General features: G+C 32.3%; 1 protein-coding gene and 1 long non-coding RNA gene across 2 annotated transcripts; one reads left to right on the top strand and one right to left on the bottom strand.

The window, feature by feature from the left end:
* Positions 1–1756: 1756 nt before the first annotated feature.
* LOC145955602 (uncharacterized) lies at positions 1757–8319 on the top strand. Its single transcript, XR_014432264.1, has 4 exons — positions 1757–2269; positions 6066–6155; positions 6305–6512; positions 7935–8319. It is a non-coding gene; the product is annotated as an uncharacterized LOC145955602 (long non-coding RNA).
* Positions 8320–16913: 8594 nt separating this feature from the next.
* Positions 16914–17432, bottom strand: LOC145956102 (uncharacterized). Its single transcript, XM_083071662.1, has 2 exons — positions 17301–17432; positions 16914–17228 (listed from the first exon to the last, which is right to left on the bottom strand). Exons 1-2 carry the CDS (start codon positions 17430–17432, stop codon positions 16914–16916), a joined length of 447 nt encoding a protein of 148 aa, XP_082927788.1.
* Between the last annotated feature and the right edge of the window lie 670 nt (positions 17433–18102).

Below are 18102 nucleotides of genomic sequence, written 5' to 3' on the forward strand. Positions count from 1 at the left end.
ATTATATAATATCTTAAATAAGTTATTTCTTAAAATATATCCTTATTCATCGGATGTTTAATAGCAATATAATTTGTTTAAATCTTTAATATTAATATGATTCGTTGAATCTCTAATTAAAACTTATTAAAATCCAAAAGTAAAAGGTAAGAAACACATGTAGGACGACAACTGATAAACTAAAAAAGCATAGAGAAAAAATGAAACACAAAAGGAGAGTAAATTATATATATACAAATATATATATATATATATATATATATATATATATATAAATATATATTAAAGAGGATGGATCTTTTTACTCTAAGAGAGTTACATAGACTTATTTTGTTCAATAACTCATTTTCTCTATCAAATCTCAATGATCTAAACGTTTAATTTAAAGTTCTTAATGCATAGATCAAATATGTAAATTGTTAGAAAATTTGAAAATCATTTGATACTTCGTTTCATTAATTTGAATCAGTGTATAAAATGATTCTATGATTATCCGTCAATTTGAATTAATAAAATGAAGTATCAAATGATTTTCAAATTTTCTAAAAATTTGCAGATTTGATCTATGCATATAGAATTTTAAATTGAACTGTTTGATCGTTAAAATTTAATGTTGAACATGAGGTATTGAACGAAGTATGTCTAGGTAAACTTACTCTTGGAGTAAAAGGATCCCTATTCATATATTAAATTAGGTTATCACGTACCATTATACACTCTTGTCTTTAAATTTTTTTAAAAGTAAAATAATTAAAAATTATTTATTTCTTTCTTAAGAATTAAGGGTATAATTATCCATTATTTTGGAGACAAAAATCAGTTACAATATGACATATATTTCCCTTTATTTATTACTATAGATAATCAAACAACTACATATATAACTATTTTTCTTCCATTCATTTTCTCTGTCTCTCTCTCTATATATATATATGTAGAGACAGACAGGTTATACTAACACCGGTACCGGGGTGTAACATTTATTAAGTATTACACACCGCGCAATAATTATATTATGAATAATAATATATATATTTAATTAATCTTTATTTATATATACTTACTTTTATAATTAACAATCTACTTATTTCTAATTTTTATATATAGATTCATTGAATTTTTAAATACTCATATATTTATACTCGTTACCTGTATTTTACTGATTTACTACTTAAATATAAAATTCAGAAATCAATAAAATGCAAATTTAAGAAATAACTACAACTTGGAGAGATATTTTTTAAATCAATCAATTATTAGGAACAAAAATAATTATTTAGTGTAATTATTTTAAATATAATGTTTTCATTTTTAAATGAAGAAGATTTAATCTAGCTAGGAAAAATTATATTGACCCCTACTTGAAGTTTTTCTAAATGACGTTGTATATATATATCTCTTATCAAATTTTTAAGTGAGTATTAATTTTCTTATTTATTTATTTAATAGTGGCACATACAATTACTACTTATATAAGATAATACTATTTATATACTATATATTAAGAGAAAATAAATAATCCTCTCTCTCAATCTCTTTATATATAATATCTACGAAATTAGTCCATTAACAATAAATAATAAAGAAATATTTTTTATACTAATGATAACAAAAATAATTAATATGTTATTGGGTACATTAAAATAATTAAATCTTATATCATTATTTCACGTTATAATACATCAATGTGTGATGTGCTGTGAGTAGTTAGTAACAATCCCTTGAATGGTATAATATATACTTGCTAACAATTTTTCTAAATACAATGATTTGAGAATTTAATTACTTTATAAAAAAAATTAAAAATTAAAAAATTTAATTAAACTAATTAAAAATACAGCTTAATAGAAATTTTACAAAAAGGAAAATGTGAATTTGCGAGCAGAAGAAACTAAATTTTTAAAATAAAATAGGAGGACTTGTTTAATATTAAATTAATTATTTTAGAAGTAAATTTTTAAAAAAATTTAATGTTATAAAAAATTTTGTCAAGTTTTTAGGTAAATAAAAGAAAGACCGCTTTCTTTTTTATTGAAGGATTTGATGGACAGGGAGATGATTTTTTAGGAAGTTAAGAGAGAGAGATCATTCCCAAATCCCAATCCATTATCGATAATTCTGTTAATGGGTTTTGAGAGAGAGATAAGAGGTTCATAATCTGATCCTATGTTTTATACTTTTTAATTCAATCCATTGCAGTGGTCACATTTCTGTGTTCTCACATTACATAGCCAGCCACAACCCTAAGCTTCTGTTCCTACACAACCTGGTTAGTAAAAGTTCCCTATATTTTATTAATCTTAATTGCTCTGCTCATCAGAATTCAGTATATTGTAAATTTGTAATTTCTAAATTGTCAGTTATAAATTTTACAGATCTCAATTGCTCTATTGTAATTTGTAAATTTATGATTTCTATGTTGTTGATCTTAATTGCTCTATTGGAAATGGGAACTGGGAAGTATTCTATTTGAGTCTTGGAAATGGTTTCATGGTCTGGATTGTACATTTTTATATATAGCTACTTAACGCCCTGGAAATTAATGAAGTCAAGTGAAACAACAGATGCAGATGAAATCATAGCTGCAATTATATATATTCTTTCATTTTTAATATCTAGGAAGAAAAAGTATTGTAGGAGGTTATTAATGTTGTTTTGGGTATGTATTTGACTATTTTTTATTAGTCTTTTGAAATTGGTTGTTTGGTTGAGATCATATGTAAAGCAATCTGGGAACTAGATTGAAGAATTTGGTGCTCTTTAGTCGATAGTCAATACCAAGTACCAACCATAATTGAGCCCAAATAGTAATCCTTTCCACCAACCTCACAATCTGAGCTGTATGATCATGAATGTGTAGTTTTGTTAAACATAAAGTAATACTTGTAGAACCCTTCTTTCCTCTCTCACTCTTCTTTGCTAAAGATCACATGCACCACTGGCTCAATTACTGCCTTCACTCTCTCCCACTAAAAAAGAATTTTTGGATATATTGGATATAATAGGTAATATCTTTATCAAGAATTCTCTAGTGGAAGGTGATATTAAAGATATGGAGAAAAATCTGGATAGAAAGTATTTCGATTGGATGGGAATCAATAGCGAAATACTAAATCGTTCCAAATCGAATCCAAAATTTTGGTTCTTTTCAAAAAAATTTACCCTCACAATACCACGCTTCATCCGTGACCTCACAAACCTTGACTTCAGCTTCAATTTCATCCCTGGTGACTTCTCCACACCCCTTTACAACTACTCCAAAGTGGAGTACCTAGACCTCTCTAGGAACAACTTTGATGACAATGTTGCCCATGTCATTGACCAAGTTCAGCAAATTGGAGAAATCCTTGTGTCAATTGGAGATATGATGCCTTTGGAGAAGCTGGATATGTAAAAAAAAAAGCCTCCGCTTCTTGGTTTCTTCACTCAGTTCCAATCCTTGTAATTTTTGCAACATCCTATTATGCTTCACCAACATGGCAATCTCATTTGCCAAACCTAATTCATGCACAACAGGGTAAACACATTGAACCATTGCCCATGTCATTTCTCTCTCTATTTCTCTTTCTCATACTCTCGAATTTCAGGATCAATTGCCATCAATCCTTCTTCAATAACCGACTCTGTTGTGCCCTGTATGTGCTCTTTTTCTTCCTTTGTCTCATCTGCCCCTATTCCTGTAACAAGTTCACCATTAATTTTTCGACCAAAGCACCCTATGTATTCCACCACTAAGAAGGCATGGACAAAACCAATTTGAACACCATAAATGGCACAAAGCTTTACAGTCTTCCATTTAATGCTATATACAACATTTAATCATAACTGCAAGCACAAACTCTAAGGAGGTTTATCAATTTATATACTTGAGAATTCGAAATCCCTAAAATAGTCATTGTAGTAGAACATAAATTCCATCTTACCTATAAAGCAAAATCAAACACACAAATCAATAAATCTTAGGACCAAATCTAAATCAACAAATACCAACAATAAATGTAGATATCTTAGGGTTCACCATGTAATTTAATTTTCATGTAAATAATTGTTAATAAAGGGGATTAAATATTTAAACTATTAATTCTTATTATGTTATCTTCATCATAGGGTACCGATTTAGGGCGTTGTAGGGGTGCTTAATACCATCCCTACACGTAACCGAACCCCGAACCCAATTCTGGTTATCAAGGCCATTATTAGACTTTTAAAAACCTTTTCTTTTTCCAATGTTTTGAATAAAACATTGGTGGCGACTCCATGAACCTATTTTCAAAAGAATTGATTAAGGATTAGTCTGATGTTCGGGCATTCCTTAATTGATGAGATTTTCAAAAGGATGTCTAAATCATTAGTCGCGAGATCGGAAATTTTCGGGTTGCGACACCACTGGCTCAATTACTGCCTTCACTCTCCCCCACTTCAACATCACCCTCACAATACCACCCTTCATCTGTGACCTCACAAACCTTGACTTCAGCTTCAATTTCATCCCTGGTGACTTCTCCACACCCCTCTACAACTACTCCAAAGTGGAGTACCTAGACCTCTCTAAGAACAACTTTGATGACAATGTTGCCCATGTCATTGACCAAGTTCAGCAAATTGGAGAAATCCTTGTGTCAATTGGAGATATGATGCCTTTGGAGAAGATGGATATGTAAAAAAAAAAAGCCTCAGCTTCTTGGTTTCTTCACTCAGTTCCAATCCTTGTAATTTTTGCAACATCCTGTTATGCTTCACCAACATGGCAATCTCATTTGCCAAACCTAATTCCTGCACAACAGGGTAAACACATTGAACCATTGATCAATACTTGATAAAAGTTAATGGTTAGTTGTCACATTGGTTTATCCCTTTGATTTCGTTGCACACTTGAGCATATGATTCTATCACCAAAAGTTGTTGATAGGATATTTTCTAGTGTCACCATGCTTGTAAATATGGGTTAATATGTGTGATCCTAATTTATAGTCCTTAAGAAATGGCTTAATAGTAAATAATTGGAATAAGGGTCTTATTGGATGGCCCTGACATTATGAAAGAAAAACCCTCGAGGTGGCTTGCTTTATAAGAAAAGAAAGTGGATGAGATATTTTAGCATGCTCTCCCAAAATTATAGCATGTTCTCTCTCTCCTTGTTTGTTTTGTTTGTGTTTAAATTGAATGTTATTTGTTGATGAGGATCAACTTGGTATTGTTTTGGTTTGTGTTTAAATTGAATGTCATTTGTTGATGAGATTAACTTGGTACTCTTTTGGAAACCTTGTTTTGATAGGAGGTGAATAGGATTTTAGTATTACATAGTGTGTCTATACTTATGCTAATGTTTTTAGTGATTCTTTGATATTAAAATTTAAAACTTATGTATGACCTTTAAAAGCCATCCTTTTAAGTTTTAGTTGTTATTTTATACTCTTTTAGTTAAAGTTTGGACATTTGGATAAGTGGTTATGTCAACCTTTACCACTTTAGAAAAGTTTTAAAAATATTATATCTCTTCTATAGTTCTATTTTGCTTTTATAATAAATTAATAAAATTAAAATTTATAATTATATGTTACTTTTTATTTAGTTTTTAATTTTACTATTATTTAGTTTATTTTATATATATGTATATATATAAAGAGCGATTCGTTTACTCTATATAAGTCATGCTCTATATCAAATTTTAACGATCTAATTATTAAACTAAAAGTTATTAATGTACATAATAAATTTGTAAATTTTAAAAAAAATTAAAAATCATTTGATACTTCGTTTCATTAATTCTAATTGATAGATAATCTCAGTTAAGTATATTTACTCCTAAGTAAATAAATCATTCTTTATATATATTAGTATTATGTTTTACATAAATTATTATTATACTTTTTATAATTATTATTATTATTTTACTACATTTAGTACATTATATGCGCTTATTTAAAAAAAATTAAAAGAAATTAAACTTAATTAAAAGAAGGCCTATCAAACTTAAACAAAAAAAAAAAAGACAAAATAGTTAAAACGTTGTGTCCGTTGGGCCAATTCTCTAAACTCAAATCCTTTCTTAAATTTATCCGTAGGTGCGGTCATACAGAACGCAGCTTCTCAATATTGATAGGAGTTTCGTAGTTTGCTTAGTACGTGGAAGTGGCAACCTTCAAGTTTCAAAGGTGCGTGCTCAGTGCTTCTTCTTAACTGTGATTTTCTTCTGTTAATTAATTTTTGTGTAACCCAAATTGGCATAAACCATGGAACTAAACTCGAGTCTGTTATTATAATCCAAACCTCTAATTTTTGTTTTTTGTTTTTTGTTTTTCAGAAAAATCCCTTTTGAGGCATTTGTTTGATTGTGTTCAAGGTTGGTTGATTCTATGCGGTGGTTGGCTTCATTTGATGAGAGAAAATTGCGGGGATGGTTGTTTGTCAATTGGCTCCATTTTCTTTGTTGGGTATTTCTTTGTTGCTATTATTTCCAAGCTTCTCCCACCTTCAAACATTGCCCTCATTTTTGCGTTACAAAATGACTGGTAATTAATTAATTAATTAGTCCTGATATTGAGATGTGATTCTGTAGGTTTTTACTTTCATGTCAATGGTTTTTCAGCATAATTGTCAATTTTGGGGAGGGCACAATTTAGGGTATAGAATGAAAGGGCTTGAAATTGCAATATGTTTTGTCATGGGTTTTTGTATAAATTGTTTTGTGTCGTGTGATGATGATAATGGGTATGTTACTGTGTTTCATGAACATGTCATTCATGCTTGTTTGATGATGATAATGGGTGTGTTACTGTGTTTCATGAAAATCTTATTCGTGTCACACACTGAGAGGTTACAGTGTGTTCATTCAAGACAAGATATGATTTGGTTGGTTTGGATTCTTTGGAACATGGTATGATTTTTCTGCTTACTCGATTATGCAAATTAAACTGGGTTGTGTTCTTGTCATGTTGTGTATCTGTAAAGTTTTGAGGTTTGCTCCATGTTTGTGTCTGCTTGTCTTGTAGATCTCTAAAGGTAGAAATGAAGTTTATTTTTAGGTATATATGAAAATCAGAAACGAGATTATGGCTACTAGATTATAGAAGGATATAAACAAACCAACACCTGAATTTCCAAGAGAACTCTCCTGATCTGTTCTCAACATTCACTTTATTGAAGGTGTCAATTAGGTGGCACCACATTACACTCCTTCCAGTATTAGGGGTGTTATTTGTGTACAGAACTATAAACTATCTGCAAATCTTGATTAAATCAAACATCTTCAAGAAGAATGATAGTGTTGGTTATCTGTAGCCATAGCCTCTGCATTTCTCCAACATCAAATTATCCTGATCGATAGCATTAATGTCTATAGTAACAAAAGATTCCATACTTTATTGCAGCCTAGTCTAAACAGCTTGGACTTCCTCACATCCTTCAGACAATGATTTTGTAGAAAATAACTCTCTTGGTGATGCTTTAGGAAATAATTTTAGGGAAATGGTTTTTGATAGAAGAACCAACGAACATGTTGGAGATCAGGACGAGGGAGGTGATTTTTGATAAGTACTTAATCAGGTACCATTTGTCTCTTGGTCCAACATGATGGTTATCCTAGCTTCCTTAGTGATTCTTTCTTTTGGACATGGGATCCTCCAAATTTAGGTCTGGATTTATGTAATTGCTAAATGCATAATTTGAGTTAGTGCCTTAAATTAAGTTTTCCACCATCAAAACATCATCACCCTTTTCTGGACTTTTCTAAAATGAGAAAAATAAATTTAACGTGCGTGTTGTGATTATGTTGCAACTAATAAATTCACTATTGGAACAAATAACAAATATTTTGTTGATGGTATAATTTCTTGATAAGCAATTGTTGTTATCTTTGTAATTATTATTACCTCTCCCCAAATGAGAAAGAAAAACTCATTATTTTCCTATTTTTCTTTTGAAAATTATAATAGGTACTATTGCTTCTTGTTGCCATTGACTCTCCCTATAATTTTGGTCACTGTGTACTTTCATTGGCTCACATGAAGTTGTTCAAGCATGCTTAGCTTAACTTTGCCAGATTTTGAGGGAAGAAAGACCTGTATGCTGTTGGAGAACACCTATGTCAATTGCTTCTTTGGTATAGTCATGCAGGACCTGCACTCCTTTAATCACCTCAAAAAGCAGACTTAGGATTGTTGTTTGTGCACATTGTCATCAACTCTTTCTTTGGAGAGTTATGTGTATCATTCAGTCCTTCTAGCAGCATAAATTGCTTTGGAGGCTCATTAGGTTTATCGTTTTGTACTTTTTGATGTAGTTCACCTTGATGAATGATGAGTCAATTTCCATCTTCTAGTGACTAGTATTAAGTTCATTCTCTTAATTTCTATATTTGAGGTTTTTATTTTGGATGGCCGTGACTTGTTAAAATCTTAAAACGGTTGAACTAGCAAAAACTGGTTTTGAATGACTGTAAAGAAAAGTTTCGAACACAATAAAGAAAAGGGCTATGATAAATTATTTTATGATCAAAGACTTGTCAATAACTCAAATATTGAAATAAATGCACGATACTTTTATCTGAAGGCATCGATGTGTTGTATAAACTAAACAAACTGCAAACAGTTGCTTATTTGCTTAAACTAAACTTTCAACTTTCAATAACCAAATGTTAATTTATTTAAACTAGTTAATATAACTAATTAATTTATTTGGAAATGGGTTAGTACAAACATTTAACCGTATATTAAAAATAATTATTATTTATTAAAATAATTATTATTATTTTATTAATGGGTTAGTACAAACAATTAACCGTAAATTAAAAATAATAATTATTTTATTTAACATGCATGTTATCTACGCACTCTAAATTCTTGGATAATTGTAAATGCTAAGACACAACTTAAGTGAAAAATTTCTTAATTGTTCAATAATGACTTTATTTTTCTGGAAAGTTATTATCCTGGTCAAAGAATGTTTCATCACATAATTAAAAGATAATATGTAAAAGTTATTAGTTAAAATAGTTCAATACTTGTTCTTATTAACCAAATTTTAGAGTTCAAACTTTGTTCTATGTATGGAGTTGTGTCTGAAGACACAATTTTATTTCTATAGAGGTTAATTCTGTAAAAAAGAATTATACCTCATTTTGAAATATATTAAAAATATGCAACAAATTTAAACTAGTGATTTCAATGATTGTGTTGTATAAATTGAATTAACCACTAAATTATATTATTTTGACTCGATATGTAATTTAATTTACCAACACTTATTTTAATTTAATTTGATTGAAGTTCAAATTAACTTTTTGTAGGTCCAATAGAACTAGATATTGAATTGAAGAGTGTTCGGGATACATTCCAACATTCTTTCTAACTCATTGTCTACTATTGATTAAAATTTATTTGAAACTACAAATTAGAGAGTGAAAACTCATTAAATAAGTACAACTAAAATTAATATATATCTAATAAATTTTAATTAATAATAAAATTATGTCCTTGGTTTTTCTTATTAGAATAATCATGAAACACCAATGATGAATGGACACTACAGGTACTAACAATTCAAATGTAAATAAAAATAGTTGTATAAGTCACACATAAAGGACCCTTATATATTGTCAAACATAAAGCTAATTATTCAACCAAAGTGGAAAACACTCTGATTTTGTATCCATAAATGAGTTGTTGATTTATCATTCAATCAAATGAAGATAAGAGGATCCTACTACTACGAAAAGTTATGAACCAATTTATCAAGGTTAACTTACAAACCAGATCAATAAAGAACATAGGCCAATATGTTCAAAGAAAATAAATATAAAAATCTCAACAATGACAAATGATGATTGCCTTCAAAGCAAGAAGCTAAAGGTTGTGGGGTTACTATGTAAAGTCATAACTTAGTTCTTTCTTCTTAGCTATAATAATCTATGTTCTAGGCCTTTAGTGCTCATGCTTTAGAGAACTCAAATAGTAGCTTTGTCTCAATTACATATCACATCTGGGTAAAAGGTTATGGTTCTCCTTTCACAGTTTTGTATGAGTTCAACATCAAAAACATCAAAGTGTTTTAGCTAAAAAAGGTTGAGGATCTTACCTGCAGAACCCAAAAACATCATGCATGCTACCCAGGAGAGCTTTTTATTTTGAATAATTAGATACAACCGCCAATTCGATCGGAACTGGTGTTCAAATTGGAACAATTTTTGTTCTAAGTAGTTGAGATATCAAACTGGTCAATTTTCACATAAAATTAGTAAATCAATCTGGGTTGCCAAATTATTTATAATAAAAAAAAACTACAACGTAATTTGTTCTCTGTAAACTTGCTTTTGAATTAATAATTTGGACATAAATTTTGAATGTTGATATTATTTATATTTTGATTTTTGAACTTATTTTATGGAGTTTTTTCATTAACTTTAGTTTAATTGTTTGTGAATTTTGTTATTATAGATTTGACATTTATGAACTTTATGGAATTGTGTTATGGACTCATGATATTAAATTCAAGTTTAGTATGTGATATTTGTTATTTAGTAAAGAAATTGTGATGGTAGTGTGATGATTTATTCAGCCAATATGGTTATATATATTTACATCTCATGATTTTTATAATTAGGCTAAACAGATTCCTATGGATTTCTATAGTTTCTCCTATAATCATGATACAGCAGATCACCACGGGATTTGATTACAATCCCACTATTTTAGGTGGTGCAAACACATTTTTATCGAAAAAGAAACAATATATTTAATATATTTACAATGATATTGTTAGCAATCAGACCACAACCCATTTGGCTAATGCAAGGCCTAAAAGGATTACTACCGCACCAGCCCATCTGAAGGATTACATCCCATAGAGCTCACTATGTCAGCATGTTTCTAGAAGTGCCTAGCCACTATATTTCCTTGCATACAATAAATTAGAATTGGTAGATTATTATTTTCATAGATTCCTTTGCCTACAAATCCGGAGGACCCTCTGATTGTAACTAATTCTGATTTGCATGTTTTTGTAATGGCTATATATAGCCTTTCTAAGGAATGAAAACGCAGGCTTGAAATCAAATATCTGTTTCCTTTCTCCTATCAATTCTCAGGGGTTCCCTTAGCCATCAATTAAGGAAGAAACACCTAATAGATATTGTATTACCCCCTCCCCCTCAAGTTGGTGCATGAAGATTTCGAGTGCCCAACTTGGTAAGGAAAGAAGAGAATAGTGCACACCCTAATGCCTTGGTGAATATATCTATGAGTTGAGAGCGTGTGGAAACATAAGAAGCCAGCAAGGTCCCTTTGATAATCTCATCATCATGAACAAAATGGCAATCAACTTCAATATGTTTTGTGCATTCATGAAATATGGGATTCTTGGCAATGTGAAGAGCAACTTGGATATCACATTTTAGATGCATAGGCATGGAATGATATATGCCAAGACTCAATAGTATACTTTTGACCCACTTTAGTTCACAAGTGGTGGCAGCCATGGAGCGATACTCAGCTTCAGTAGAAGAACGAGATACAATATATTGCTTTTCAGTTTTCCAAGAGATAGGGGAATGACCTAAGAGAACAATCCATCCAGTAAGGGACCGTCTAGTTAGAGGGCAAGCAGCCCAATCTGCATCACACCACCTGGTCAGTCGTTGATCATAAGTACTATCCAACAAAATTCCTTGCCCCGGGGTGCCTTTGAGGTAGCAAACCACACGCACGGCAGCCTCCCAATGCTCCATATGAGGCTGCTGCATGAATTGAGAAAGAATGTGTACACAATATGATAGTTCCGGCCTTGTAAAACAAAAATATATGAAACAACCAACTAATCATCGATACTTATTCGGGGAAGTAAGACATGGTTGTTAAGTCTCAATTTTACCTCTTTTTGGATGAGACTTATTGAACAAATTCCACTCATCCTTTGAACCATTGCAATATAATTGTTCTCTTTTTGGTTCATTTTGTGTGCAGATATAACTAACTCAAATTTAGCTAACAATACCTTAATACACCTCATTTTTTGTGCAGGTATTGAGCTAGGGACTTGAGGATTGAAGATCCATAGGATTGGAAACTAAAAGGAGCTAAGGAGCAGAGAAGAGGTTATGCGCCGGGCGCAAGGTGATCCACGCCGGGCGAGCACAACAGAGCATCTCATCTCTGGAAGCTATTGCGCCGGGCGCAATATGAATTGTGCCAGGCGTGTCCTGAAGACAGAGGGCATTTGGAAGGCCATGCGCCGAGCGCGAAGACTTATGCGCCGGGCGCATGAACCCTAATCTGTCTCCCCAAGCTCGTATTTGAAGGCATTTTCGGGGACTTCTCCCCCATTCTCACATTGGGCGCCTCCAGGAGCTGCGGAAGGGATTCCCAGGGCTTGGGATCGTCCGTGTGCGGATCTTTCCTTCGGTTCTTCACTTCCTCTTCCATCTCTATTTTGTATTTGCCCTCATTGTTGTGAGTGGTTTCACCCATTTTGTGGGGTTAGATGTAACCAACGTACTCTATTGTAATCTTTACGGTTTTAATGATATATATACATGTTGTTTTATTCTTTGTTGTGTTTGTTTCTATTCTTAATGCTTGCTTTGGATTGATCACCCTTTGCATGATTTAAGGTTCCATGGGTATTGGAAAATAACCTTTGAAACTAGTTCTGAAACATATGCCTAGTGGTGATTGTATCTAGGGATAGAGCTTGACCCATTAGTAGTCTTAAACCCTAGCCCGTAATGCGGGTGTAGATATTGGGTACTCAAGGGATTGATATTCTATATCCGCACCTAGGCTCTTTCTCTAAGGGATTAGGTTTGAGTAAACTCTTGGGTTGACTAAGCAATGAATTCAACAAGAGATTAAGGATACATTAGTGTTACGTTTGGTGAAATCTGACCCCCACAACCTCACAATACCACAATACCATTCCTTACCTTTTCCACTCACAAAACAATATTTATTTATAGCTTTCATTCCAATAGTCACAACTTTGAATTCACTGCACAAACTATGAAATTGGAATTATTCTTTAGTCACGAATAGTCAATAAATGCTTATATTACCCTCTAATCCCTGTGGATACGATATTTTTACTACTTGAACGGCCGATATACTTGTTGTGTTTGAGACCGTTGATAGAATTAAACGAATTTACAAATATTAACAAAAGTGTTTTAACGGAAATCTCAACAATGATCCCTTGGAAAGACCAAGATGATGATTTTGTTCCATCGGAGTAGTCACAGGTTTTGCACCAAGGAGTCCTGCCTCAATGATGATATCTAATGCATATTTCCTTTGACAAAGAAATAGCCTACATTGTGATCATGCAACTTCAACACCTAGAAAGTATTTTAACTTACCCAAATCTTTCATGTGGAAGCATTGACTTAGATAAGATTTAAATCGTTGAATTGTGGTAGAATCATTACCTCCAACAATTAAGTCATCAACATAGACTAACACAACAAGGTGCACCTGTTTGTGAAACAAAGTGAAAAGGGAGTAATCTAAGTAGGATTACTAGAACCCGTACCTCTTTAAAGCTAAAGAGAGCTTGGCGAACCAGCAGTGTGGAGCTTGTTTTAAATTGTACAATGATTTCTACAGTTTACACACCATACCAAGATGAGAGGAATGAAAACCAAGTGGAGGCTTCATGAAAACTTCTTCCTGCAAATCTCCATGGAGAAAAGCATTGTGTACATCCATTTGATGGAGTTCCCATCCTTTTGTTGCAGCCATTGCTAGAACAATACGAATAGTGACCATTTTTGCCACCAGGGAAAATGTTTCTTTATAGTCAATCCTTTCAACTTAATGATTTCCAAGAATAACAAGGCGAGCCTTGAATCGTTCTATGGTGCCATCAAAGTTGTGCTTGATCTTGTAAACCCACTTACATTCCAAAGCCCTTTTAGTGGGAGTAAGTGGCATAGGGTCCATGTATTATTATCTTCAAGTGCTTGGATCTCATGTTGCATGGAGGAACGCCATCGCACATCCTTCATTGCCTCTAGGAAAGTGGTGGGTTCTCTATCAATGGTGACAGAAGCAACGAACCTACGATGTTGATTAGAAAAACTATTGCAATTCACATAATGTGTTATAGGATAAGGTGAACCTGGAGTATGCTATGGGATGGTGAGCAAGAGACTGGGGGTAACGCTTAGACTGTATTAGTTACATAGTCACTGCCCTCGTCCAAGCTATATCATTGTTGCTTCATCATTGCCGTGTTTATCTATAACAACACCCCCTGTCTTCAGCAACTGGGACAACATTGTGAGATTTAGGTTGATCATCATGATCATCAAAATTGTTGTCATTATCACTACCAGGTTTAGCACTAATTAAATTAGGCAAATTGGACAAAGGATCAGTGCTATCTGTTGAATCTTGTTGAGCATATGGAAACTCAGTCTCGTAGAAATCAACATCACGCGATATGAAATATGTTTTGTTCTCCAAGTCATACGACATCCATCCCTTCTTTCCATGAGAATATCCCACAAAAACACATCTTCTACTTCTACTTGTAAATTTGTCTCCCTTAGCTCCTTGTTTATGTGCATAACGTAAAGAACCAAATATCCTAAGGTGGTCATAGGAAGGAGGTTTTTCGTGGAGCATTTCATATAGTGACTTTCCATTCAACAAAGATGTTGGCGTCCTATTTATCAAATATCCAATTGTCAATACACATTCTCCCCAGAAAGAGATGGGAAGGCCACCTTGAAATCGCAAGGCACGTGCAACATTGAGGATATGTTAGTGTTTTCTTTCGACTCGACCATTTTGTTGGGGTGTTCTTGTACATGAAGTCTAAAAAACAATCCAACAATTAAGAAAAATATTCTTTAGGCATATAAATTTTGTTTCATTATCACTCCGCATTATTTTTACTTACTTCCCAAGTTGCCTTTCCACCAAGGCCATGAAGTTTAGCAAAAATTGTGAAACTTCCTTTTTATCAAGTAACAAATAAATCCAAGTTGCACGAGAAAAATTGTCTACTATAATTAGAAAATAATGAGCACCACAAGAAGATGGATTTCGATAAGGACCCCATAAATCACAATGAATCAATTCAAAAGATGCAGTAGCTTTATGATTACTCAAAGAAAAATTATCTCTAGTTTGTTTTGCACGATGACACACATCACATGCTTTATTAGCTAATTCACTATATTTTCCACTAACATTAGAAACCAGTCGTGTAATTTTTCCATTGAGTGGTGCCCCATGCGTCTATGCCAAAGATCAAATGAACACACTCCATTCACTTTGAAAATCTTTTCATGACGAATCCCTTTAAAATAGTAAAGCCCATCTCTTCGTTCACCCACACCAATCAACATCCTCGAAGTGCGATCCTACATAACATATAGAGAATTAGTGAACTGCACTATACAATTGGTTGCATCTATCAATTGAGACACAAATATTAGATAGCAATTTTATTTAGGCACATATGAAACATTTTCAAGTTCAATTACTTATTGTCCATTGGGTAATCCCACAAGGCATCCTTGCAAAGTTTTTATTTCATGCAAAGATCTCAAGTTCCTTGTCATATGATTGGAAGCTCCTGTGTCAATAATCCATGTTGCTTCTTTACGTGTCATTCTTTCATTGGTGTTACCCTTGTGACTATTTAGAATGTCCGTTAGCATCTGCCACTGTTCATTGCTCAAACCCATCAAAACGCCTTTGTCTGCATCTGTTATTCGAGTGCTTGTTCCTGCATTTGTAGTTTGGGAAACAATAGCACGAATATTCATGCCTCTCCCATGACCTATGACTCATTTTCCATAAGCAGTTGTGTTTCCTACATTTCATGGCCTATCTCCCCACCATTTTGGATATCATATCAGCTTGAAACAAGACTCGGCTTCATGACCTGTTTGATTACAATTTTTACATACTGCTCATTTGTCCTTTGTATCAACCCATCCTTTTTTCCCTACACCAGCTTGTACTGCCAAGCCCATGACCACTCCTAAGGGTGGGCAAAATGAAATGAACTGAACTGAACTTATAAAAATTATACTGAACTTAAAAGTAGTTCTCATGAACTGAACTAAACTGAATATTAGTTCAGATGAACTGAACTGAACTATTTGTTTGTGTCATTGAACTGAACTGAACTGTACTATAAAAACTTGAACAGAACTGCAATTTAAATTGCATTGAACTGTTATGATATTTTGAATTGAACAATTTTGACTCATTGGTCTATCAAGATAGACACATTTGCCAACTTTACTTTATTTTTCATTTTATTTAAATTTTTCAAAGGAAAAAAATATAAAATTAAGTCAAACAAACTCAGTGAATTTTAAGCCTAAAAATAAGTCGTCCAACATAGCTCAATTAATCCATTAGGTTTGACAAAATTGATACAATTTTTTTCGGATCACTTTTTTTTCGCAAAGTTTTGGTCATCAGACTATCAAGCTAATCCATTAAGATAGAACATGTTAGACACATTTAATTTTTATCCTTTTAAAAAAATAGTTTAATTTTTATAATTTAGTTCAACTTTTATAGTTCAGTACAGTTCAACTTTCTAACAGTTCAGTTCAGTTCAATTTTTTTTAAATGGTTCAGTTCAGTTTTTTTACAAACAGTTCAGTTTTTTATAGTACAGTTCAGTTCAGTTCAATTCAGTTTTTTTTGCCCACCCCTAACCACTCCATGTTCTTCCTTGGCTCTAGTAATTATCTTCATCCGTTCTTCTTGCACTAGAGTCGCATAGACGCGATTCAACGAAGGTAATGGATCACCAACAAGTAAATTTGAGTGCACTATACCATACAATGAGTCATCAAGCCCCATCAGGAATTGGTGCACCTTTTCTTTCTCCCTTTGTTTTTTCAGTTGCGTTTTAATATCATAGGAGTAGCCTTTGCATATACATGTCGGTATCTATTGGTAATCGGCTAACTCATCCCACAAGGTTTTAAGCTTTCCATAATAATTCACCATGGGCGTTCTGTTTTGTTTGCACTCAGCCAATTCTAATTTCAGTTGTTGAATTCTAGGACCATTCACAACTAAAAATCGTTCTGCAATATCGTTCCATAGTTCGTTTGCATTCTCCATATAAGAGATAGTAGAATGCAAAGTTGGTTCAATAGTATTCAGAATCCATGACACCAACATAGATTGCACGGTCCACCAATCCTTCATTTTAGAAGACCTTTCTTTCGGTTGTTGTATTGTACCATCAACAAAACCCCACTTTCATCATGCAAGTAATGAGGTTTTCATATCTTTTTCCCATTCATTATAGTTTTCACCCCGAAGTTGCACCTGGGTAATCACGTTTCCTAGATTGTCACTAGAATTCAAATCATATGGAGATGGTGTCTTCTTCACCATCTTAGGTTGTTCACATTCAGGATCCTTTTCATCATGAATTCGTTCATCATAATTTCCCACCATTTTGTTTGTTTCTCTCAGCTTTTCTCAACCAGAGCCTAGAGGCTCTAATACCATAAAGAAATTGTGATGGTAATCTGATGATTTATTCAGCCAATATGATTACATATATGTACATATCATGGTCCCTATAATTAGGCTAAACATATTCCTACAGATTCCTATAATTTCTCCTATAATCATGATATGGCAGATCACCATGGGATTTGATTACAATCCCACTATTTTAGGTGGTGCAAACAGATTTCTACTGAAAAGGAAACAATATATTTAATATATTTACAATGATATTGTATTATTTAGTATTACAATAATTTTATTTTTTAATGTGTGATATCTTACATTATATTAATTATATTATTTTAATTTTTTTTAATGTAGATCATTTTAAATGATTCAATAAGTAACCAATTTGACTACAAAATTATCAAACCACTACGCGTCAACGATTGATTTAGCTTTTATAACATTGCTTGTTGGAGCAAACATCAATTGATATTTATAATTTTTATATAAATAAAATTAATACAACAAATTTCATGTCTGATAAAAATCAAAATTATATCTTAAAACTAACAAAATTTTTCTCTACACATAAAAAAATCGAATCCTATTTCCAACAGTTAGTTAATAGTACTTTTTTAAAGATATAATTAAATTGTTTTGATACTTG

This window comes from Cajanus cajan, chromosome 3, assembly GCF_000230855.2.
Source record: "Cajanus cajan strain Asha chromosome 3, NIPB_CcT2T_4, whole genome shotgun sequence".
In the NCBI taxonomy this organism is placed as follows: domain Eukaryota; kingdom Viridiplantae; phylum Streptophyta; class Magnoliopsida; order Fabales; family Fabaceae; genus Cajanus; species Cajanus cajan.